The 24,305-nt window shown below is 50.2% G+C and overlaps 10 protein-coding genes across 10 annotated transcripts; 6 read left to right on the forward strand and 4 right to left on the reverse strand.

Moving 5' to 3' along the window:
• Window positions 1-50: 50 nt before the first annotated feature.
• N7518_002799 (uncharacterized protein) lies at window positions 51-1,542 on the reverse strand (the record flags this gene model as incomplete). Its single annotated transcript, XM_057183726.1, has 4 exons — window positions 51-97; window positions 153-653; window positions 732-828; window positions 880-1,542. 4 exons carry the CDS (start codon window positions 1,540-1,542, stop codon window positions 51-53), a joined length of 1,308 nt encoding a protein of 435 aa, XP_057045176.1.
• A 411-nt stretch (window positions 1,543-1,953) lies between these two features.
• Window positions 1,954-5,224, reverse strand: N7518_002800 (uncharacterized protein; the record flags this gene model as incomplete). Its single annotated transcript, XM_057183727.1, has 5 exons — window positions 1,954-2,067; window positions 2,128-3,184; window positions 3,238-4,340; window positions 4,399-5,048; window positions 5,098-5,224. The coding sequence occupies 5 exons, from the start codon at window positions 5,222-5,224 to the stop codon at window positions 1,954-1,956; spliced, it is 3,051 nt and encodes a 1,016-aa protein (XP_057045177.1).
• Window positions 5,225-5,665: 441 nt separating this feature from the next.
• N7518_002801 (25S rRNA (adenine645-N1)-methyltransferase) lies at window positions 5,666-7,201 on the forward strand (the record flags this gene model as incomplete). Its single annotated transcript, XM_057183728.1, has 1 exon — window positions 5,666-7,201. The coding sequence occupies one exon, from the start codon at window positions 5,666-5,668 to the stop codon at window positions 7,199-7,201; it is 1,536 nt and encodes a 511-aa protein (XP_057045178.1).
• A 226-nt stretch (window positions 7,202-7,427) lies between these two features.
• On the reverse strand, window positions 7,428-8,491 carry pup2 (proteasome core particle subunit alpha 5; the record flags this gene model as incomplete). The annotated part of the gene is made up of 5 exons (XM_057183729.1): window positions 7,428-7,707; window positions 7,765-8,108; window positions 8,254-8,332; window positions 8,399-8,411; window positions 8,467-8,491. 5 exons carry the CDS (start codon window positions 8,489-8,491, stop codon window positions 7,428-7,430), a joined length of 741 nt encoding a protein of 246 aa, XP_057045179.1.
• Window positions 8,492-8,835: 344 nt separating this feature from the next.
• Window positions 8,836-11,671, forward strand: N7518_002803 (gamma-tubulin-complex subunit SPC97; the record flags this gene model as incomplete). The annotated part of the gene is made up of 4 exons (XM_057183730.1): window positions 8,836-9,202; window positions 9,271-11,255; window positions 11,304-11,521; window positions 11,578-11,671. The coding sequence occupies 4 exons, from the start codon at window positions 8,836-8,838 to the stop codon at window positions 11,669-11,671; spliced, it is 2,664 nt and encodes an 887-aa protein (XP_057045180.1).
• Window positions 11,672-12,294: 623 nt separating this feature from the next.
• On the forward strand, window positions 12,295-13,266 carry N7518_002804 (uncharacterized protein; the record flags this gene model as incomplete). The annotated part of the gene is made up of 3 exons (XM_057183731.1): window positions 12,295-12,717; window positions 12,801-13,008; window positions 13,058-13,266. The coding sequence occupies 3 exons, from the start codon at window positions 12,295-12,297 to the stop codon at window positions 13,264-13,266; spliced, it is 840 nt and encodes a 279-aa protein (XP_057045181.1).
• Window positions 13,267-16,038: 2,772 nt separating this feature from the next.
• N7518_002805 (uncharacterized protein) lies at window positions 16,039-16,446 on the forward strand (the record flags this gene model as incomplete). Its single annotated transcript, XM_057183732.1, has 2 exons — window positions 16,039-16,286; window positions 16,311-16,446. 2 exons carry the CDS (start codon window positions 16,039-16,041, stop codon window positions 16,444-16,446), a joined length of 384 nt encoding a protein of 127 aa, XP_057045182.1.
• Window positions 16,447-16,642: 196 nt separating this feature from the next.
• N7518_002806 (class I SAM-dependent methyltransferase) lies at window positions 16,643-18,095 on the forward strand (the record flags this gene model as incomplete). The annotated part of the gene is made up of 7 exons (XM_057183733.1): window positions 16,643-16,774; window positions 16,826-16,987; window positions 17,043-17,108; window positions 17,290-17,411; window positions 17,507-17,745; window positions 17,798-17,975; window positions 18,020-18,095. The coding sequence occupies 7 exons, from the start codon at window positions 16,643-16,645 to the stop codon at window positions 18,093-18,095; spliced, it is 975 nt and encodes a 324-aa protein (XP_057045183.1).
• A 1,982-nt stretch (window positions 18,096-20,077) lies between these two features.
• On the forward strand, window positions 20,078-21,256 carry N7518_002807 (KRR1 small subunit processome component; the record flags this gene model as incomplete). The annotated part of the gene is made up of 2 exons (XM_057183734.1): window positions 20,078-20,137; window positions 20,198-21,256. The coding sequence occupies 2 exons, from the start codon at window positions 20,078-20,080 to the stop codon at window positions 21,254-21,256; spliced, it is 1,119 nt and encodes a 372-aa protein (XP_057045184.1).
• A 494-nt stretch (window positions 21,257-21,750) lies between these two features.
• Window positions 21,751-23,607, reverse strand: N7518_002808 (putative autophagy protein (Atg22); the record flags this gene model as incomplete). The annotated part of the gene is made up of 6 exons (XM_057183735.1): window positions 21,751-22,116; window positions 22,172-22,333; window positions 22,387-22,511; window positions 22,570-23,325; window positions 23,382-23,416; window positions 23,468-23,607. The coding sequence occupies 6 exons, from the start codon at window positions 23,605-23,607 to the stop codon at window positions 21,751-21,753; spliced, it is 1,584 nt and encodes a 527-aa protein (XP_057045185.1).
• Between the last annotated feature and the right edge of the window lie 698 nt (window positions 23,608-24,305).

Raw genomic sequence — 24,305 nt, forward strand, 5'->3', positions numbered from 1 at the left:
AAAAGCAAAGCATGAAAGCATGAAAGCATGAAAGCATCAGGGAAATTAGGTTAGGTCAGAGTGGCCATCATAGCACGCATGATGCGGGAGTTGGGTTCTAGAGAAGGTCAGAATCACCGAAGGGGTATGTATAGTAATCTGTGGCGTCGTACCTGAGCGCTCCTGCCTCCGGATCTCAGTAACCTCCTCCTGGTTGCCTCTTTCGTCAATGATATCTGTTTCGCGTTGCCGAGTGATCTCAATCCCACCCTGCCTCTCTATACGAAGAAGTCTTGTCTCCTCTTCCAGATTGCGAATGTACTCATTCACGTCGTCATCGCTGTCCCGTGGACGAACGACAACCATCGAGCTCGTACGAGGACTATCCAATTCCCGCTCCTCGATGTACTCCACGGGAGACAAGATACGGGGTCCGCGGTCATGGACTGATACAGCTCGTCGCCGAGAGATCCCTCGCCTGCGCGGCCTCTCGACAATCTCCTCGTACTCATCTGCATAGTGGCGTGACCGTGACCTGTGTCGGGAGGGTGATGCTTCCACGATGAATGCCTGGCTCGTGCGGGGAGAAGCATCGACACGCAAGTGTTCTGTCGTCACCCGCTCGCGTGTACGTTCCCTTAGCGGAGGAGACGGGGCAAATTCGACATATTCGGCTGTTCGAAAAAAAGGCCAATTAGTATGATCTTCCTCATAGACTTGGGGATCCGGATACGCATGTATATGCCACTCACCTTCCACGGACGGAGGCCGCCTGAACTCGCGGCTCAAGCTAAGAACTTCGTCGATTTGTTCCTTCGACAATGCCTTTTGAATGACGATCACATCATCCTATCTAGGTCAGCAGCCGACAACAGCACTATCGGAAATCAAAACACCAACCTCTTCCTTGAACGGGTACCCTAGATCCATGATGGCGTGAATATGAGCAAGGTGACGAGGAACACGGGTCTTCCCTTTGCGTGGGTAAGGTTTCTCCTCATGATGTCTGCGAAGAGTACTGCTAGACCGGCGGCGACGATCAACCATATCTCGCTCACTGATATCTCTAAATTCTTCATCACCATAGTAGTCGGGTTCGGCGATCCTTATATCTTCGTAGACTTCCCGTTCGCGATAACGGCCCGGAGAGGGGAGGTGACGAGGCGGAGCAACAAGAGGTACACGGGGAGCGCGGGGTCCAACATCTCGGGCATCAAAGTGTTCCATATTGCGCCTTGGTATGCGGTCAAAGGTATCCAAAGACGACTGCCGCCTAAGAAGTTGAGGACGACTGAATGAGGGACTATCGTCACCGCGCCGACGCCGATCATGCGCCACAAGAGACATGGAAGGGGGTTGGTGGTCTAGATGGTCATCCTCATAGAGTCTCCCGGGTGCACGAGCAGGGGGCCCATATCGATCTTCCTCATGGAGGCGTGATTCAAAGCGCTCTTCGACATGGCGGGGTCGTTCGGCCACGGGGGGACCCCGTGAGTATCGATCATATCGATCGCGAGAGCTCAGTGTCCCCGTTGACGAGCGGTAGTCATCATAGCGAGACATCTGAGAAAACACAGCAAGGATGAACCGTGGATGACGCGAGCGGCTGACTTCCGTGCCGAGGGTGGGGTAATTCGAGTAACCACGGGTGAAGAGAGACCTCGTGAGAATGATAGGAAGAGAGAGAAAGACAGAAATGAGCCGGGAGGCAGCAATGAGGAGAGAGGAACTGAAAACAGAAATCAAGAATCAGCCTTGGGAGAGAAGAAGAAGTAAGATAAATAAAACGTCAGGCAGAAGTCGATCAGTGATGACATTGGGTCGGATGTTGATTGCATGTGGGGATACCCGGACACCTATTTGCGCCACATGTTTGGACAAAGTACGGGCACTACTGTATGATGCGACTGTATGTTGCGCTTAATGTATGTACTATGTATGTAGACACGGATGCATTGTGTAGTTGATCCAATCCTAAAGCTCCAAATTCGCAATGTCCTCTTCCAAGATGCCCATAGCCCAATGCGCTCGGTCCGACTTGACTGGCACAAACCGACGATCTTTTACCTCATGCAGCACCGCCTCAGACTGTGGCGCATACATTAGCTTGGATGTTGAGGGCCAAAGATATCCAATAGATGTACTTACCTGACGCTCCTGTTCCCTTTCACGATCTCGGTCAGTCTTGAATGACTGTTGATAGGGTGGCCCGCGACCTTGCTTGGCAGCGGCTATCCAAGCTTTCTCACAGCCACCTGCGATAGCGTCTGCGCTCTTCCACCCGGTCAGGCGGGAGATGTCACGTAGTGTTGAAATCGTCCAAGCTCGCTGTGTGGGATCACTATATTGCACAGCTGCAAAGAATAGCGGCACCGACATGTCAGTCAACGAAGAACCCAAATTCGGATTCAAGCTTCCGGCTTCGAGGTTAAAACGTTGCGGGTAGTAGACACCCGCCAGGATCTTCCCAACAATCTGCGAAAATTCAGCTGTCGTGGGAGCAGAGACTCCAGCTGCGACCATGATAGCCGGTGGCATAGAAGGATGAATCCGGTTCAGCAGCAGGCGCATGGCATAATAGAACCCCCAGATCACGGCGATGGTATGGGTACGGTATTGGAGGGCAGGACCGAACGGTGTAGATATTGGGGGCGCGACGTCTGATGGCAAAGGCTGGAAATCGCGGCCCAGCGCTTGGTATAATATTTCCATGGCGACGAGGATCTCTTCCCATTCTTGTTCGGCTTCGTTGTAACTCACGTCGTGAGCGGGGTCATCCTCGTCCGGTGACAAACGAGGCTCACGCGGTCTATCTTCGAATCCCCGGGGAAGACGTGCAGGCGGTTGAGGGGGTATCATTCCGTACATGGGGGGACTAGGGGCCGAGGTCGATCCAGGGCTTGAAGAAGGAGACATCCCAGTAGGTGGGCCAGGTGGACCCCCTGGACCGAGGCCGCCAGATGGTCCAGGTCTTTGGCCGGGAGGGCCGCCAGCGAACCGACCCATGAATTTAAACATCTCAGGGCCTGGCCTCCAGTTCACCCCGCCTGCCTTCAGGGTTCTCAATTTTCGCTTACGGTCACGGAAGCCAAAGTCTGTGACCCGAGCGAGCAGCAGCCACAGATGATCTGCGGAGCCGTATATGGCATCTAAACGGCCAATACCTGCTCGAGGTGGGCATTGGCCCCATTGAGAGTAAGGCATTCTGGTTTGCCGATGAGCAAATCGCCTGTCTAGTAGCCGTAGGTGTAGACTTACAATAATTTGTTTCCGCCGATAAAACTCTGGAATGCATCTTGCTTTGCGTACCACCAGTATAGATCGCATTGAATCCGGAAAACCTCAATGTCCTTGCGGGTGAAATGCTTCTTGGAGTGCAGCATACCCTCTTCATTGATACCTCCAAAATCGTCGTAATTCACTGCTTGTCCCATAATGGCGCCTATGAGATCTTCGTCGATGCTTTCCTCTTTCTCGGAGAAGGGATCGTCTTCAGAGACCTCACCAGACATCCCCCACCACGAGTTCGCCCAGCCTGACTGGCGCCGCTGCTCGTGAGATCTACGTCGATAGGCCCGTAGGTCTCTGGTGGTCTTGGCGAAATCGATCTCTCGGATCAAATGGGTGGACCCACCCAGGTGGTTATTCCATTTCGAGTGGTCGGCAGATATCACCTCATAGTAGCCCAGTAGAAGAGTGGCAGCCAAGGTACCGACTTGTTTGCGTCGGAGAGGAAGACCAACTGCGGAACTAACTCGTTTCAGGGCGTAGTGATAGTGCTTCAAAGATACTGTCGTGGGAGCTTGCTGTAAATAGGCAATGTGTAAGCTGCTGACAGCCAGTATTGCCTGTAGAAGAGCTGGATGCTCTAAAGCTTTGAGGGCAAGCGTATAGACCCATAGACCCTGCTGTGCAGATGGGACAGCCGCTCCCAGAACAATTGAGGAGTCAGTAGGATGCCGTTCAAATATAGACAAGGATGGACCAGTCGAATGAATGAAGTGAGCAAAGATGCGGGCAGTCTTTGGGTTGTTCAGCGGAGAAGAGCCAAGTGTAGGACGGTATGAGGCAAGCACATTGGGCTCGTTCAGGTAAGTCGTGAAGGATCGAAGTTGTTGCTCGTCGCGGTTAGCAGAGGCCATAATGAGACTCAGCTGGTTGAAGCCTTCGGCCTGCGATTGATCCACCATCTCATCATCCGAGTCCACGTCGTAGTAATCCTCGCTTTCATCCTCCATGTATATCATTTGTTGTTGATGGGGTATTTGATAGGGTATATATTGCTCATGAGATCGTAATTGCTGCGGTAATTGCCCCAGCGGTGGCTGATAATGATATATCGTCGGCAGCGGCTGGGTCATCTAAGAAATCGTACTCAGCATACCAGTTGCTAAAGACAGAGATAATGACAATACATACCTGAGGAACCGGGTTGGTCTCGCTCTCCCTCCTTCCATGCATTGAACTGGAAGCTAGCATGGGCGAGAGATTGGAGGCGTATTCTTCAGCTGTCTGACCGATCGGACTGGCGATCTGGGGCACATTTTGTACGCTTGCATGGGGCCTATGTAGAGCGCTTGTCTGGCCTAACTGAACTGATTGCTGTCCTTGCGAGAAGTCAGTCACATTTGGCGGAACTAGCGTGTTCTCCGTTTGAGCTATCGGCTGGATGTGCCACATATGGCTCGATGGCTGCACATGAGCTGGATAATAGAAGGAGGGTGTATTAAGGGGCTGTAGTTGAGCTGACGAATGCATTTGGGACGGAAATGAGGGATATCCCATCACGGCTGGATCAGCAGGTCGCGGAGCTAGCATTGGATGCTGAGCAGCGGCTGCCGCTTGTTGGGGAGGGAGTTCAGAGCCATAGTCGTTGGGCATCGGCCCCCTCATATGTTGTTGATCTATCTGCAAATCGTGGCTGTGGCCATTATTGAAAGATCCGAAGAGGCCTATGGGGTTCTTGAACACGACCCGCTGGGCATATCCCTCGCAGATTCGCTTGGATTTCACGCAGTTGGTACATATTGGCTTCTCTTCGCCGCACTTGATCCGGCGCTTTCGACAAGCTATGCTTCGTCAATGAGGGAACCCTATCTCCAGTGTTCTGCAACATACTCAAACAGCCAGTCTTGGTTCGTTTTTTCGGGAGTCTGCGGGGACCTTGTCCGGTTGAGGTTCCCGCAGAACCGCCAACAGTAAGATCTGCTGGAATATCCAGCTGATCCTTCAGGTCGTCAGCCATAACCTTGGAAGGACTCAAGATTGCGGAGTGGACATGTGCGAGGACATTGTGGGGCTAAAAGACACAATAATCAGATAAGTAAGAAACAGAGCTAGGAGGGAAAAGCTGCCTAGCAACGCAGATCACCCGCGATACAATGTGGTTCATCAAGGGGGGATATACATATTTGCAAGGTTGCTCTTAACACAGTCAGACTGCTAAGTGTCCACGGATATTGACATTTATAATTACAACTTACGAGACGCTTAGGGGCGTACAACGTTGTCTTTGTGGCCCAAGAAAGTCACACTATAGGCATACATCAGTGCCTGAGGCACCAATGTGTATGTAATCTGATAGTAAAATTACCGATAACGAAATTTTGAGAGTTTTTTTTTGGAGGTACCGTTTCCCCTACCTCAAAGGCATTGGACATTTACAACCAATCCTTCGGAATTAATTATGTTCGCTGTTCCAGGATGGTCCGTTGAGAGCTCTGCTCTGAAGTCACAGACTCAAGCGGCACAGCCTAAAAACGACTCTCAGCCGGAGAAGAATGCCTCCAACGATGCGAAGAACAATAAACGCAAGCGTGCCAATGACCGTGTCACTGCGGGAAATGTGGATGAGATGTACCGCAGACACATCGAGGGTACCTCCAGGAGTGGAAAGCATGGTGCAGATGATTCTGTGAAGCCAGAGAAGAAGCAGAACAAGGAAAAGAAGCAGAAACAGACACTTGAGACTGCCACCCAGGAGACTACAAGTGAAACTGCCACTACTGCCGAGGCAGATGCAGATCAAGCCGAGGATAAAGCACCCAAGAAGAAGCAAAGGAGGAACAGGAGGAACAAGGACAACAAGGACAACGCAGAGGACAAGATCGAGGCAGACGGCGCTACCACTACCCCGGCTAAAGAAGCTCCTGCTGCTGCTCCTGCTCCCGCTCCCGCTGCACCCGCACTCCCACCAACATCGAACCTGACTCCTCTCCAGCAGGCGATGCGACAGAAGCTGATCTCCTCTCGGTTCCGCCACCTGAATGAAACCCTCTACACCACCCCCTCCGCGAAAGCACTCGAAATGTTCAGTACCAACCCGGAGCTGTTCGACGAGTACCATGCCGGATTCGCGCGACAGGTGAAGGAGTCCTGGCCCTCCAACCCGGTCGATGACTACATCAAGACTATCCGTACCCGCGGTGCAATTCCGCTCCCAAGGCGAGGAAATCCCATTAACCCTGCTAAGGGCTACCCGCTCCCTCGTCGTCCCACTGGACTATGTACATTCGCAGATCTGGGCTGCGGTGATGCACAACTCGCGCGCGCTTTGACATCCTCCGCCAAGAAGCTGAAAATCAAGCTTAACAGCTACGATCTGGCAGCGCCCGATCCACTGATCACCAAAGCCGATATCTCGAATCTTCCTTTGGAAGATGGGGCGGCGGATGTGGCTATTTTCTGTCTAAGTCTGATGGGAACCAACTGGGTTTCGTTCGTCGAGGAGGCATGGCGTATTTTGCGCGGTGACGGCAAGGGCGAGTGCTGGGTCAGTGAGGTCAAAAGTCGATTTGGAAAGGTCCAACGCAAGAAGTCTCAGATCGGTGCGATGAAGCCCGGCAGCAAGGCAGACAAGAAGAAGCCCAAGAAGAAGGGCGGCGCCGATTCTGATGACGATGAGGCTGATATCTTTGCTGAGGATGCGCGACCGTCTGACAATAACGATGAGACTGATATCTCGGCGTTTGTGGAGGTGTTCCGGTCTCGTGGGTTCATGCTTCGCCAGGAATCCGTGGATAAGTCCAATAAGATGTTCGTGAGAATGGTGTTTGTTAAGCAGGGTGGTGCGCCTACCAAGGGTAAACACGCTTCGGCTCTCACTGCGCCTGCCCCTGGTAACAAGAAGCGCTTTGTCGACCGCAAGCCTGATTCAGAGTCTGGCATGTCGGCTGAACAGGAAGCCCAGGTGCTGAAGCCTTGTGTTTATAAGATCCGCTAGACGTTGCACCGGATCTATTTATATGTCATTGTACATAACCAAAATCTACCACACATGACCACTATGTTTGTGGATCATATCCCGAATGCAACATACGACGTAGTTAGACCAGCATGTAAGCGTTGGATGGCATCGTCATTATTTTTCTATTGCTCCCGACATAAATACTAGCCTCCAAATCAAGTCCAAGGAGCCTCTTCGAAGATATCTTAGACACTGATCGCCCTTATTGGTTCCCACCGAGCTGTGTGACAGCTTGGCCCATCTCCTCATCGTTGTAGATACGGAAACCCTTCTCCTTGGTGACACTGGCCAACTGGACATTCTTGGAATCAAGCTTCTCCTCCATGACCTGCTTCAGTGTCTTGAGTACCAACGTCTCGGCCTCTGCTAGAGTCAAAGACCGATGGTATTCATTCTGCAGCTCCGCCTGCGCACCTTCGCTTCCCGAGCCGATGGCCTTGGCATCATACCGGTAGAATGTGCCGGACGGTTCAGCGTGGTATCTAGCAGAAAAGATGAGTCAGTGAATATATCAGACAAAAGAAATCTGCATATCTTACAGTTGGGGCCCGTCCTCGTCATAACCAGCGATTAACAGCGCAACACCAAACGGTCTGCTCATGACACTCTCCTCGTCATCACCGCTCTCACCAAATCGCAGAGCCAAATCGCAAATTGCCTGCGTGGTGCTCTCGACCCGCAGAGGCTCGGCATAGTGGAAGGCGTGGTTTTGGCACTCGACTCGGGCGTGCTCGACTAGGTTGCGGGCATCGGCTTGCAGACCGGACATGGCACAGCCGATGTGCTGGTCAATTTCAACGATCTTCTCGACGGACGACGCTTCGAGCAGCGTGGATGTGACGCGCTTCTCGACACCGAGAATCACACCCTCGGAGGTTGCTACCTAGATGAGTATTAGAAAAAACGGTTTCATAATCGCATTATCCTTGGTCTTGCGCTCCGATAACAGTACAAAGATCACTCGGTGTAGTGGTTTGAGGACTTTCTTGAAATCGTAGAGCAAAGAGGAACTGAGTTGTATGACATACTCCGATCGCGGTGGAGCCTAGTTTGATAGCTTCAAGAGAGTATTCGACCTGGAACAAACGACCTTCGGGGGAGAAGGTGCTGCGGAGGGGACATTGTCAGACAGCGGGTCGGTATAAGAGCGCGGATTGTTATCGGAGAACGTACTTGATTCCACGGTCTGTCCATAGCTGTTAGTTGATTCCGCGGTGAGGGGAGGCCCTGATGAAGCTTACCATATTCTGATCGTGCAATGAACATATTGGATTATCTGACGGGATGGGAGAGACTTGTCAAAAAGAGAAGCAATGAAGCAATATAGAATCACGATGGAGGAGATAATCAGTTGGAACGAAAGAGGAGCAGAGGTGGATGTCTTAAGTGAAGCTCGGGAAGGGAAGCTCTCGACGTACGCAAGAGGTGAGGTGCCTGGTTGATGCCTTTGTGCCTGAGGCAATTATCGGCCCAAACCAAATGTGGAGTTGTTTGGATACTTGCATCTTCTCCTCATATACATTGTCTCTGCTATTTTTGTTGCTGATTTTTCGATCTCGCGCCTTTCAATCGCCTATGCTGCATGATTCAATTGTCGCCCTCGCGGGATTATGTCTGCCAATGACCGCGCCGCGTATATGAACGCTTCACGACCCCGCGCGGTCTCCAATCGCGTCGATTCCGAAACTCGCGGAGCATCGCCGTTACAGATCGAGAATAAGGATCCCTTGCGCCGCAGCAGCTCAAGTCAAAAACACAGAGCATCCCGAGATCAGAAGAGCATGGCCGATAAGCGCTCAGAACGCATGGTAATCACATCACGGGAAAGGGCAGTGCGAAGGAACCCTGTGAACCCTGTTAAGGAATCTATCAATGCGGCTAGCAGAGGCGATTGGGATAAGACCCGGCCCAGGAAGCCTGTTCAACTTGATGATGGGAATTCCAGTTTCCGAACTGGGGAGAAAGACCTGGCTGATTGTGAGTGCTGCGTCGCAGTTTGTCGTGGAGTGCAATGGATTTGCTGACCATGATTTTTCTCTTTACAGCACCATGGAATCCCCAAGCATCATTGATTACTCACTCGACAGCTCCCCTCGCATGTCGTGTATCAGTTCCTCCTCTAGCTTCGACGGCTCCGCAGGCCCTTCATCCTCGGCCACTTCGAGAGCTCTCACCCGATGCCCAGGAGGCGGCGATCTTGGAGGACTTGTTGTTCGTGTTCATGGGATTCGAAGGTCAATATGTTCACTACGCTAGCTCATACGACCCATCAATCGAGAAAGACCGCCTCACGGGCCCGATCTTCCAGATAGCCCCAGGCCTGGACCCGACCCTCCGTGATCTCATCCAGTCCATGTTGAAAATGGCGACTCACTACAGTGCCATGGAGGCATTTGTGGAAATTCAAAGTCGCGCTGAGTGTGGTGCTGTCAGTCACTCACTATGCGCATCTATTCGAAAGCTCCTCAAAGATTACCTGATCCTTATCGCCCAGCTCGAAGGCCAGCTGCTGAACAATCCTACATTTACCTTACACCTTCTTCATCTCCACACAATGCCTACCAGTCAATGTTTATCTCAATTATATTCGATGGGCCAGGAACTGTTGCTCAAAAATGGTCTTCTAGATGAGGAGCTCGAGGAGTCGATTGATGACTTCGATGAGGATGTTGACAATATACTTGAACAACTCAAAGAAGGGGGGGACTTAGTGCCAGGTTCTATGGCCCGCAAGAAAATGTGCAAAGGAGGCAATATTCTCGGACTCCTAACAGGGCGTCTGGCTTCATTCTCGGGTGATCCGATCACTAAAACCTTGCTTCAGACCTTACTGCGTGACGCCAGTCGGCCTTACATGGCCATGCTGAACGAATGGTTGCACCATGGCGGTATTAGAGATCCCCACGCCGAGTTCTTGGTCAAGGAACAAAAATGGATCAAACGCGAGAAACTCGAGGAAGACTACACTGATGAATATTGGGAGAAACGCTACACGATTCGAGAGAACGAGGTTCCTCCTCAGCTGAAGAGCGTGCAGGATAAAGTTCTGCTGGCTGGAAAGTATCTCAACGTGGTGCGTGAATGTGGTGGTGTCGACGTCAGCAAAGAGGTCAAAGATGTGCCGAAGACGCTCGACGATCCACGCTTCTTGGACAACGTAAATTCTGCCTACACCTATGCCAATGCTTCCCTGTTAAATCTTCTTGTCACAAAAAACTCCCTCACTACTCGATTCCGCTCCCTGAAACATTACTTCTTCCTCGATCGCTCTGATTTCTTTTCCTACTTCCTCGAGCTTGGTGCTTCCGAGCTACGAAAACCGGCACGTGCCGTCAACGAAGGGAAGCTGCAGTCACTATTGGATATTGTCCTTCGACAGCCTGGCAGCGTTGCAGCACTGGACCCGTTCAAGGAAGATGTCAAGGTGCGGATGAACAAGATCGGCCTCACGAAATGGTTGATGCAGGTTGTGAATGTTTCAGGCGTCAACCAAGAGGGCGCAGAAGCGGAGAAGCAACAAGTCTCTGCTGTCCATTCCGCTGATGAGGACAAAGATATTCTTGGATTCGATGCGCTTGAGCTGGACTATTCAGTTCCGTTCCCCCTATCGCTGGTCATTAGCCGCAAAACCGTTCTGCGGTACCAACTTATTTTCCGCCATCTTCTCTCGCTGCGCCATCTCGAGACGTTGCTAGTCACGTCCTGGGCAGACCAGAACAAAACCATCAGCTGGCGGCATAAATCCTCCGATCGACGGCTTGAAATATGGAAACGGCGGGCGTGGAACTTGCGCGCGAAGATGTTGGTTTTTGTTCAGCAGCTTTTGTACTTTTGTACGGCTGAGGTCATTGAGCCCAATTGGGTGGGTCTGATGGATCGTGTCAACAGCGTTGACGCCGACGCATCGGAGGTGGAGGAAAATTATATGAAGCAGGTCAACCGGACAGTTGATGAGTTGATGCAGGATCATGTGGACTTCTTGGATACATGTTTGAAGGAGTGCATGCTCACACAGGCTAAACTGTTGAAAGTACGTTTCTCTATACAGGCGGTGGTATTCATACTAATAACTATATAGATCCATTCGAAACTGGTGACTTGCTGCACCATGTTTGCTTCCTGGACTGCGGCATCACTTTCACGCGCCTTGGCTTCAGCCGATCCTGACTTGGCTGGAGGCAAAGTCCCTGGTGCTGATGCCAGAGGATATGATCCAACGCGGATTGGAAAACTCGAGGACACACTGAAACGATACGAGGACCATTTCTCGCGCCATCTCCGCATTTTGATGGACAGGTGAGTTATTCCCTCAAGAATTTGATTTGGTTATGTGTTCTAACACGATTATACAGCTTGAACTACTTCGCCGCAACGGAGAGTGTGGTGCTCCTGAAGCTTGCACATTCTTTGACCTCTATTAGCCGAGAGGAGAGTAAAGAGGATTGAAAGCTTGCAATGCCTTGCTCCGTGTCTTTCCCACCTCGATATCATTATCACCATAATCAACCCCCGACAGAGATGCGGTTGAGTGCTTTGATTATGGGCACAAGAAGCAAAGTGCTTCAGACCCATAATGCTTGCTCGCTGTCGCCTAAAACTCGGTGATTCCGAGACATATGCCACGGACTTCGGACTGTGGATTTTCGAACTCCGCAGCACTGAGACATTCACCGGACTCTCCCAAATAGGTCCCAATGGGCTATATCACACTCTATCAAGCCTCTCTGTGGGGTCGTGGAAACCCAGATCACTGTACTTAGAGCCATGAACCGAGTCACACCAGACATCGGGATTAATGATAATACGAGTAGCATTTCGGAACGAAATCCGGACTTACAAACAACGTGAAGTGAAGTGTATAACGAAATCTCTCAAAAGACGGAGCCCGCAAATTCCTCGGGATCGCGTCAGCAAGCGGCTTCTCACGTCAGCCGGATTTGGCCATCCAATGCCGTCAAGGTTCTTATTATTTAATTTCAATGGAATCTCTGAGATATTTGTAACCAAAGAGAAATAATCAAACACCCTACGGGACTCCAACAAAGCCGATCGACGCAAACACCACAAACATGCCAATAACCACCCTCACCTCCGTCCTCCGCATCCCATTCCCGCACCCCAACACAGCACAAGACCGCCTAACCTTGGCCCTCGGCGCCGCAGCGCTAGTCCTCTCGACCCTCGTCCTCCCCGCCGCCTACCGCGACTACAAAATCTTTAAATCCTACGGACCGGGCGGGCCACCGAACAACGCGCTGGGATGGGTAATCGTGCGCGCGCTGTTCCAGCCATTCGGGCGCGAAATGTTCAGCACGGACGAGTACGTGAAACGCGTTGCGGCAGCCGATGGCCACGGGAAGGGCGATGATGGGTTTTTGTTCTTGTCCGAGGAGCAGCTGGGGAGTCGACGTGGGGAAGAGAGGCCTGTTGTTGGTCCGCACGTTGCACCGCAGAGGCAGTTGACGCAGGTACCGGATAAGGCTGTTATGGAGGTATGTTGCGTGCCCCTTTTTCGATTAGGAAAGAGAAGGCGAGGGGTGAAGAGCTACTTGCTGATTATGTTCTTGTGCGATAGAAATTCCGTACTGTGTTCAGCGCCTTCGGACATCGGAACCATCACCTCGTGAAATTCCAAAAGTCCAATCTGGAACGCCATGCTGATGGGCTCTTTGTCGCGGATCATCTTCCTGTATTCGGGATTGCGAAAACTATGGAGCGGGAGATTGCACATGTTCATACTGGAAATGACCACTCGGTTCATGTGATTCTTGCGCCAGCTGACTGTATGATTTTCTCAATTCGTTTATTTGTTCGTGTGCTAACGTTCCTTAGGTATCAAGGTTATTGAGGCTGGTTGGGGCCAGCGTCATGCTTTCTCGGGTACATCTGCGATCTCGTTTCTTTCGCTTGGTACGAGGCCTGATATCCCGGTGGAGTATGTTTTGATATATGCGCCGCGGACGGAAGCGGAGATTGAGACGGTTATGCAGATTATCTCAGCGGGTGTCGAGTTTATGACGGGGAGGGAGGATGTGCGGTAGGTCAACGAGTGCTTTTTGGACTGATCTTATACTTGAAGGGAGTACTGGTGGTGTTCTAAGGTGGATGCATTCTTCTTCCGGTGTATGGGTTGTGCTTGGTTTCTTCCTGTTCTCTGTCTAGCTTTATATACCCTCACTCTTCGATTTATAGAAATTCATGCTGTTCATATGAGCATGTCGCAGCGACATTGCTCTTAATTGAGACTAGTACATCCTGTTGTTGGTGATGCATGTATAAGCTAATGCCCTGGAATGGCTCTATGGATATGGCATTGTATCATTGGTAGGAGTGTCTGGATATATACTATGATTAGATAGTGAATATTATGTATAGTTCTATACCGAGGAATCTACCGACCGTCATGCAATGTGATAACTATATTTTTCTCTCCTCTGTGCTAGTATCTTAAATAGTACCACGGCGACGCCTCCACGCAAGTGGATCTATAGCGCGATTGCACGCATATGGCTAGTGGAACCGAGGGAGTGGTCAAGTTCGTATTTAATAGGCAAAAAATACACATATCCACCCAGCAAATGAGACTACGAATGATATTTATCTTTTCTTTCATTTTACTACTCCATACGTATCATTGTGAAAGGAAATGTGCTTGGCGGTTGTCATGCCCAATTTAGAATGGGGCAATGAACCCGCTAGGAGCAATTCCAAAATTACCCGTTATATTCCGACTTACATCCGACGTAGGTTCCGATACTTTTTTTGGGGTTTCGGAAATAGGAAATAGGGGGGACCTTTGAAGTACAGGAATGATATTGATCTAAGAACTCCCCCAGGTTGAAGCCGAAAAAGTTAGTAGGTGGCTCCCTTACCCGAGAGATGAACCATGGCGCTGGGTTTTGAGCCAACGGCGGAGCCGGACGGGTAAGCCCTTGTCGAAATCCCGACAGTATGGATCTTCGTATATTGTACTTTGTATATGTAGGTTTCTTTCTTCCTTGCTTCGACCTGAAGAGTCTTTTTGACACGAACTTAAATAGTGCTCGGACCACATATTCTTGTATGGACCCGAGGTATAAGCGGCACTTGGATGGAAGGAACGCGTTGACATGTCGTCATGTAACTAAGTGTTATGTGAGAAGTAACCACATGCAAGTCTTCGGAATATACCCCACGACCGCAACTGAACCTTGCCTTTGTTATGGACTGTTGCTGCGGCCATGTGGGACCCGATAGCCTCGGATAATTGACCTAGAGTGAAGAAAAGCTAGTTAGCAGTACCTGCACTTAGGCATTAGGCCAGTTGAAAATAATTTCGAAGATGTTTTCTCTCGGTGAACTCGGACACCGAAGTGGATATCGCCGACGTTGTTGTGTTGTATGTTGTATGCTGTAATGTAATATTGCATACTCCGTATCTTCTCCTAAAGGCAACAAATATCCACACACGGGATGGGTATCTTTCCCGCTGCCCATCACTCGCTTTGCACCAAGCAAACAAGGTAAACGGGTGAAGTATCCAGAAGAGGGCAACGGTAATATCGATCCCTTGCCTCGGAGGTACTTCTGTCATATTGTTTTGCAGAATCTGGAGACAGGCTAAAAAATCCCTGTAGCAAATCTCCATAGTGTCCGCCACCCGGGCCAACAACGTTGCAATCTTGAAACGCAAAACCTCCAGACAAGCGGTGAGAGCGAGAGCAAAATAAGAGGGGCAGGAATAAAATCAATAAAATCCAGTGTCCAGCCCATCTGAATCCCGAGGGAATGGATACCGTAACGAGGAAGTTGCTGATCTCGTCTGTCGAACCCCACTCAATTTGAGGGGCTGTTGTTGGGGCAATTTGGGGCGTGAGATTGGACTGAACCAGCCACTTTACACCCACAGTACTGCACATTGGGCCAAGGACACGGGGCGTGGCGAGTGTCAGAAACCTGTCAAGCCGTTCGATCCAACTGTTGGGTTCCTTGTTTGCATTCCTTCACTTAAGTGACAGCGGGAACCGACGGTGATCCGTTTCCATGCCTTTGGAATCCGTGATGTAGGGCTCATTTGGCCTGTACAAAGTACATACGCAAGGGCTGGTGTGAACTCCGATCCCACGGGCTTTTCTTTTTGTCCTTGTTCTCAGTCGGCTCTCTCAGAGCCAATTCCTAACCCTTTTGTTCTCCGTATGGTGTCTCATGTCGCACAGCGGCTGTGTTGTCATTGTTTCAACCTAACGACGAAATGTTGCATAGTTTGCTTCAATCGATGGGTGGCTTTTTTTTTCATTCTCCACCGAGTTCTTGTTACATTCTTCGCTAGTCAACCCCTAGAGACCCATGGAATCATGGCGAGCAGCCTGAGCAAGGTGCGATTCAACTTTCTGTAGACTCGGACTTTCCAAGGTTAACCGCTCATGACAGCCGCGGAATTACCCACATATTACCCACCATGTTTAGCAATGCAACGATTCTTTGACGGCATGGAGATCCCAGTCTTATGGGTTTAGTCGTGGCCGGATTTGTACTCGATCCACATCGTCGGGCGCTCTTGGACCCTCCAGGAAAGTAGGTACTATGCGAGACGGCGAACTGTGCATTAGTTGACGGCACCGCCACCTAGTTTCAAGGTTCGTTAGCTTGGCTTTAAGCGGAACCAAGTCATGTCTATTCTGATACCTACCCATTCTGGTGTCAATAGCCCGGGATTATTCGTGAACTCTTCGGCTAGTCTACCGACCCGCATTTTTTTTCTTTCGTCAAGCCTTGTTGACGTACCAGTGTCCCGGAGTAGCAACAAGAGCCTCCCGTGAAGATTGTCTCACGCCATGTTTAGTAGTTCCGCTAGCAAGGATGTGTGTTTCGGAGTTGGCCCCAAGGAACGACATGAACGATCCGGAGAGGAGTTGGGAGTCCGCATTGATCGTATTTGGTTACCCATTCAGGACCCATCCGTGCCAAATCTTCGCCCGTTAAGCACCTCGTGTCTTCACAAATCCAGTATTGCATCTGGTGTGATCTTTAAAAGAGGAAATTCGATTGGGTGGACCGCTGGCCCTCCCATCCGCACAATTTGGTACGTCCCTTGTATAATTAGAAGCCCCTCCATTCAGCCTTCGCGAGCAGACGCCCAAGAGCGAATAATCCTCGCGCGAGCCGCCATCCTCTCCGAGGGTACCGCCGACGTCTTCAAGCGGCACCCGATCGCTCCAATGAAAACCCCAGCACATCAATGATCAAATCTCACTCCTTTTTCGGATATTGTGATTCGAAGCAAGATCTTGTCCTCGGGCAATTCAACCCCGCCTTGGCCAGACAAATCAGGATATATCAGCTCGGATTTTTCCTTCATCCACAACACCACTCGATTCAGGGTGACGATGGCGTATGCTAGTTCTCTCCGTTCTTTCGGGCCAAGGGCAACTGACGTTCATGGCTGCCAGGAGTCCCGATTCTGAAACGATAGAGTTAGACCGTGAATACCTCGATACGGTCACAGTCCAGGGCCGTGAGTATCAGAAATATTCGATCGATCATCGTACGTACTTTGGACCGGTCGATGAGGTAAGTCGTCCAGATTTATGTCGTGGGCTTCTCACTGATAGGCTGAACCAGGAAGAAGCACAACGACTCGAAGACCAGCAACAAGTTTTCCAAAGAATTTTCGATAATCGTTTGATCTTCCCCCCAATCCATCGACTGAAAAGAGTTCTGGACTGTGGGCATGGATCCGCATCCTGGGCCGTGGATGTTGCTGAGCAAAACCCTGACTGTGAAGTAAGATGTCCCCTTGACTGCGCCCGACGACATCCTAATATTTGGTGTTTCATAGGTCATCGGCGTAGACATTGCCCCTCACATGAGTCCAGACGACATGCCTGACAACTTATGGCTCCAGGTAAGTCAACCTCACATTTCACCACGGGGTACGGTGTGGTTTACATCATGAAAAGGCTTGACACTGCCTTTGACTCATGACTTTGTGCTTCGGGACCTCTGTGTGATCTGTCAATCTTGAACAACAGTTCTGTCCAAATGTGTAACCTCCTGAAAGACATTCGCTGACTTGTGCCGAATAGGTCGATGACTTGAACCGCCGTTTCACCTTTCCTGCAAACCATTTCGATCTTGTCCACTCTAGACTCCTTGCGACCGGTATCAACAGATCGCGATGGCCATCCTATCTTCTTGACATAGTCAGGTGCGAATACTCCAGAGCAGGTTGACCTTGCCGACATTCCAAGAGGCAGAATTTCTCCAACTGAGATACCAAGACTAACGTCAGCGGTAATCAAGGGTACTGAAGCCAGGAGGCTGGGTCCAAATGGTGGAAATATACTTCAATGTTCAATCAGACAACGGCTCAATCACTGATGAGCATGCTTTGAGGAGATGGAGCACAAAATACATGCGTGCTCTGGAGGACAGGAAAGATCTTCGGATCGGATCGAAGCTGAGGACTCTTATGACCGAGGCGGGGTTCGTCGAGGTAGACACGAAGATGATTCCTCTTCCTCTGTCTGCGTGGTCGACTGGTCGGTATTGGCTACCCAAGAAGAACGAACAAGACTGATTGAATCAATGCAGACCAACGGATGCGAGAAATCGGCCGATACAATTGTCCAAACATGCAGCAACTTCTGCGATCACTTGCACTATATCCATTGACTCAACGCTTGCATATGTCCCCAGATGCTTTCAATTCTTTGGTGGACCAAGCGCAGCAAGAGGCAGCAGACCCCACACTGAAGGCATATTTCCCACTGTAGGTATTGCTCCAATATGAAACCGAGAGACAAATTCTGACAGAGTAGGTATGTTTGCATTGGCAGGAAGCCATGAAGACATCTGTCTGGGGAGATCGGCAGGTGCGATGGCTCGATAGAAGCAACCTCTGTCGGAAGGGGGAAAAATGCTCGCAAGACAACTGGGCCGGTTATCGATGCCATCCCTCACCCAGCATATCGTACAGCTTTGGTTGTTTTGCTGTGCGCATCCTGCATTAACATGTCGCATTAGCGGAAAGATGGTTAGTTGAATGAGTGTTTTCTAATTCCACCTGTTCTTTCCTTTTGCCGTTTGTAATGCAACGGGGATTCGTATCAATAACCGTCGCTGTATGTTTGCTGAAGTCTAGCGGAGAGCTTGAGAATCTCGGTATGATTCATCGAAAGAGGACTGCATGGTCGCACAAGAACGAGTGAGACGACTCCACGGCGAGTGGAGTGAGAGAAAGCTCGTAGTCCACCGTGGTTTCTGCGGGAAGCCAACAATTCGCACATGCATCGAGTCTTGGCTTTAAGAGCCTCGTATCCACTCGATATCGGTGTTGGGGTACTGCCCAACGCGGTGGGAAAGCGAAGGTGTATTGAATGGAACACGGGGTCGAGGCATCGCTACCCTGCCTAGGGTAAGTTGAGCTTTTAGTTGACTGCTCCCAGGCAAAATGGGAGTGAAACGAAACAGGAGAAGGTTTTGAGCAGGAGGCCTGGGGGTGCAGATTAAGCTGTTGAGATCGTGCCTAGTGCGGGATACCCGACACCGTTGGCTCCCGATCCGACCTTACCCTTTAAAGAAGGGGGTTTTCGACCTCCTTACACTCCAAAGGATATACCCGATGAGCAAAGTTTGTCACGACGAAAGATGAAGAACATAGAGGAAGATGAAACAGGAGGGGACTTACCGGACTGACGGGAGAGCCAGGGAACCACCGACTTCCAGGAACACATGATTTACACCCATCTCAGACAGTATATACGGTTTGACTGACCTCAATATCAATACTAGCTGTTAAAAACGTCCATACCGACTTGACAATTGGACAGCTTCGCGCCGTCACGCCATCACGCTCTCAGGCTTCGGAGCAGACTCTCATGTTGAGAGTGATAGCCCTGAGCGACGAGCTCCCTCAAGCCTTAATGAACATCCACAACATCCGTTACACATTAAAGAGCTATCAATCTCGTGTCTTACCGATATTCTCAATGGCCGCAGGAGCTCTTATAACCAACACCCTCTTCACCGTGTTTCCCGTACGGATGTACCCAATCATAACCTCCAAACAACCAACAACTAGGAATCTAAGCTGCATATCGGGATCTAACTAGCGCTGGATCCTTGCTGATTTGTTGATTTCCTTCTTTCCTTACTCGCGAAGCGGCCATGTCGCCTCTTAGTTTCTTATTAGAGTTCCTCCCGGATGCCCCTGGCGACGCTAGCTCGAGGAGTTGCGGTATGTTGATTGCCGGAAAGACCCACAGAAGCTCGAAATGCATAAGCTACACTCTCTCCTCTTTATGGATGTGTTGGGGAGCCTTGAGGCGACAATTGGGCACAGATCTACCGAGAATGCTACCTATCGCAGTCCTTCCAAGATTCTGATTGGTCTCCTCCAGGGGCTCTAAGGCCAAATCAACAATGAAGCGGAGAATTCAGACTAGACAGCTTGCAGTTTCGATTAGTACCATCAACTAGGGAATATTGGTGCTTGGAAAGACTGTACTAGTCGATTTATGCCGAAGACTTTTCTTTTGTCTGATATTCATTTGTTTGTCTTTCCTGTACGGAGTACCTGAGACCAAAGTACCCCTACTATATGCCGATAATGAGTGACCACCAACTTAAACTACTCTTAACCATCGTTGTAATCCTTATACATACTCCGTACGCAGCAGAAATTAGCGTACAGCTAGCTAAGAGGAAGATACGCAGGCTTGACCCTGATCTAGATGTGTTGGTGCCTGAACTGCAAGGCACAAAATCCTACCCAATCGGGGAAAGCGGGGAGAAAAAAAAGTTGGCGCGGATTTTCATTTGAGCTCCGGAACAGTCGCCCATTCTTTTTCCTATCAAGTCACCACCAACAAGATGCCTTCAACACACAATAAGGAAAAGGCCTGGGATACGGATGACATCGATAAGTGGAAGGTAAGTCCAAAGCTGTCCTTCTTCCATTAAAAAATCGCTACTGACGGATCCTCGCAACAGATCGAAGAATTCAAACCCGAACACAATGCCGGAGGCAGTTTCGCCGAGGAGTCATCCTTCATGACACTATTCCCCAAATATCGTGAACAGTACTTGAAGGAAGCATGGCCGGTGATCACACGAGCGCTGGAGAAGCAGGGCATCGCCTGCACACTGGATTTGGTCGAGGGTAGCATGACAGTGAAGACGACGCGAAAGACCTACGACCCAGCAGCGATCATCAAAGCCCGGGATCTGATCAAGCTGCTTGCACGAAGCGTACCCGTGACACAAGCGATGAAGATCCTCGAAGACGGCGTGGCATGCGACGTGATCAAGATCCGCAACCAGGTGCGGAACAAAGAGCGATTCGTGAAGCGGCGACAGCGCATTCTCGGCCCGAACGGTTCAACCCTCAAAGCGCTCGAGCTGCTCACCGGCACATACATCCTGGTGCAGGGTAACACCGTGGCTGTGATGGGTCCGTTCAAGGGACTGAAGGAGGTGCGACGCATTATCGACGACTGTATGGCGAACATCCACCCAATCTACCACATCAAGGAGTTGATGATCAAGCGCGAGCTCGCCAAGGACCCGACGCTGGCGGAAGAGTCCTGGGACCGGTTTTTACCTAACTTCAAGAAGCGCACGCTGTCCAAGCGCCACGTGCCGTTCAAGATCACCGACAAGGAGAAGAAGACGTACACGCCGTTCCCGCCTGCGCCGGAGAAGAGCAAGGTCGATTTACAGATCGAGTCTGGAGAGTACTTCTTGTCAAAGGAGGCCAAGGAGCGCGTTCACAAGGAGGAGGTTGTCGAGCGACAGCGCCTCAAGCGGGACGAGAAGATGCGAGAGCGCGAGAAGGATTTCGTGGCGCCCGAGGAGGTGACGCCGGCCGATCTCGAGGAAAAGAAGAAGAAGGAGAAGAAGGAAAAGAAAGAGAAGAAGGAAAAGAAGGAAAAGAGCAAGCGGAAACGCGAGGCCGAGGAGGATGTCGACGCCGACGAGGCTGCCGAGCGCAAAGAGAAGAAGAAAAAGAAGAAGAGCAAGTCCAAGGAAGTCTCTTCCGATGGGGAATGATCTGCTCTTTGATTGTGGTATCGGTATCTTGTATCGGAATTGGCGCTTATGGCAGTGCATAGGTCTGGCGTTTAAATGTCTTGTCTCCTGGTTCTTCGTTGCAACGTTGCAACCCGTGTACGCAGCTGGTGTGTACATTTACAAAAAATATTGTTCAATACCAAGAAATGATCTACTCTACGCACACTGTTGGAATGATAATTCTGTAAAAAGCATAGACCTATTCATCGGAAAACGACAGATGTGGCTAGTCTAGCCTTGTTATTCTCTTAGGGCTGATGGCCGTTGAAACAATGAGGTCCGTCCTCTATATGTCTTTCTATGAATCGTGATATCAATGATTGTCGTGTATGAATGTCCTCTTTCCCATCTATTTCCCAATGCAATTGTGCATGTATCCCAAAAGGTATCGGAGTATCTCCAAAAACCGCAGTGTCTATATAGACAAAAACCAGAAAAGGTCAACCGCCCATGACAAATCTGAAGACAGTAGTTCAGACTGCCGCGGAAGTCTCGTCATCAGAGGACGAGGCGCTGGCATTCAGGCGACGCAACTTATCGGACAAGAACCTCTGCTGCTCTTCCTGGCTCTTCTTTAAATCAACACCCCAGAACAGAATCAAAAAGCTGGCAACGCTCAACCCAAACAAGAAGTAGAATGGCAACGAGACATTACCCGACGGGCTCGCGTCGATAATTGCACTTGAGACGATGGGTCCAATAAAAGATGAGGTTTTGCCGATGATGCTGAAGAGACTGAAGAATAGGAACTCGTGACCGCGGGGTGTAACCTCTGAAATCATAATTTGCGAGTAGCTGTACCAGGGACAGATGAAAAGGCCGTAGAACGCTTGGTAGACCTATAATCAATCAGTTAGATATTACGCACCATATGGCAGAGCGGGATTGACATACCCAGACTTCCCATGCATGATGGAAGCCGAACCTCTGGGTCCAGATACCGATCATGCCCCAGCCATCAAGTAGGATGATTCCAACGGCGACGGCGTTGAACATAGTTTTGGTTCCGAGCCTGAAGCGTTGCTGGATTGTCCAGAATGCGTATATGCCAGCACCCTAAGAGAGATTTGTCAGTTTGGAACAAATTCGCTCGCGGAATTAGAGCTCACCTGTGCAGCAATGCCAACAATAAGCAGGTATGTCAGTTCCAGAGTATTATACGAAACGATGCTGTTCTGCAAAGTTCCAATAACAGTCACAGTGGTGTTGAGAGAGTCTCCAAGTAAGAAATAACCTATTGCCACCGTTAGCCCCGTATAACCACACAACAGATAGTAGGATAAAAGTCTTACCAACTAGATAGCACAGACTCTGCTTTAAATGCCAGATCTGCTTCATAGCATGCCACAGCTGCCACATGCCTGCAACAAGGATCGACCGTTTGCCAGGGTCTTGACCCGGACGGCGTTTCTCAAGAATAAACCACGGAATCGAGACGAGCAACCACACACCAGAGACGAATGCGATCAGCACACTCACTCCCCAGTTGTTATTAGTCTCGCTATCATTGACCTTCAACCCGAACATGATGCCCACGATAATGGCCAAGATAAAGATTTCTCCGACGGACTGAACATAGAAAGCGACATTGGCAAGTTTGCTGCGCATCATGGTGTCCGCATAGTCATATTCCTCACGAGTGATGCTCCCGGCCACATATTTGTCGGCCTCTTCCTTCAATTCGATAGAGTTGCGCGCTAAGCCCGGGAACGCAGCGGTCCAGAAAGTGAGCGTGGTTTGATAGGCGATCAAGCCTACCATATATAGACCCACGCCGATACGCCACTTATCCGGGGTATGGACACCCAACCAGCCGAAGCCAATGCCCCAGGCAATAATCGACAGCGCAATCAAGATGTTGGGTCGCCAGTAACCGAAATCGGCGAAACTGCCGATTATGAGGAACACCACGACTTGGATGGCGAACGAGATTCCATTGGAGAGGAGCACGATGCTGTTGACATTACGTGGTCTACCGAGAAAGTCGAGTAGTCCATCGGCAGGGACTGCCTGGGAGAGCAAGTTTTGAAAAGCAGTCGGTGCGAAGTCTAGAACGGGGTCAGCTCCTGCCTCATATTAGATTGGGGAACGCGGATAGACCCACTGAATAGTGACAAGCCATTATTTCCAATGTAATAGCTGCAATCGTGGTTTAGTTTCCACACAGGGTCAATTCAACAAGCCACGCACGCATAATAAGCCCAGATTTCCGTCCGGGTCGTGCGATATCTCTCGTCGAATACATCCGGTGCAATCGGGTCGTCGATCTTGTTTTGGGGAAGACCATCCACCTCCACAGTGGAATGGATATTGTCTTTCTGTTGATCCATGACCGAGAAAGATAAAAGGTAAAAAGGACAAAGAAAGAAAGAAGAAAAAAAAAACGACGGAATTGGACGGGTTAAATGAAAGGCCTACAAAGTCGCCCCGCGTGCTAAAGCCATCTTGAGATGAACCAGTTGCATTGCAATTACAGTGCCGATCACGATAACCTGGATTTAGTAGGTTGGACTATATCGCGTCGGGTCTAGTTAGGGCTATCACTTGCAGAGACTTGAAAAAAGTTCCGGCCTCTCCGGTCTTGAAGTGCTTGACTACTTTATCTCGTCCTATCAGATCGTCGGATTTTGCATCTTCCGCATTTGGTGGGTTAGGTGGGTTTGGTGAGATTCGGTGGCTTCGCGAACGGACATCGAATGTCTCAGCGCCGATATTAGGGCAGGCAATAACTAGCTACGGTGTGGGAGTGAGAATATTGTTCTCTGCATCCGGGCAGTCGCTAGATATCGAAGGATTGAAGCTACAACATAAAATGGCGTGGAGCCCGAGTGAATGGACTTGAGAATAAGGTTGTCGGTGTAAATCGTATGGATACGAGGAGTTAGAGGCTAGCTGAAACATAACTGGACAGTGGCGGTGGGCTCATATCCTATCAACAGTCCAACTTCAACCTCGCGCGTCATATATGAGTAGAACCTTGGAACTACAATATCTCGTCACTAAGCGAAGAAAATAGCCCTAGGCTACA

The sequence above is a fragment of the Penicillium psychrosexuale genome (assembly GCF_028828465.1).
Source record: "Penicillium psychrosexuale strain IBT 29551 chromosome Unknown utg000002l, whole genome shotgun sequence".
Classification (NCBI taxonomy): Eukaryota; Fungi; Ascomycota; class Eurotiomycetes; order Eurotiales; family Aspergillaceae; genus Penicillium; species Penicillium psychrosexuale.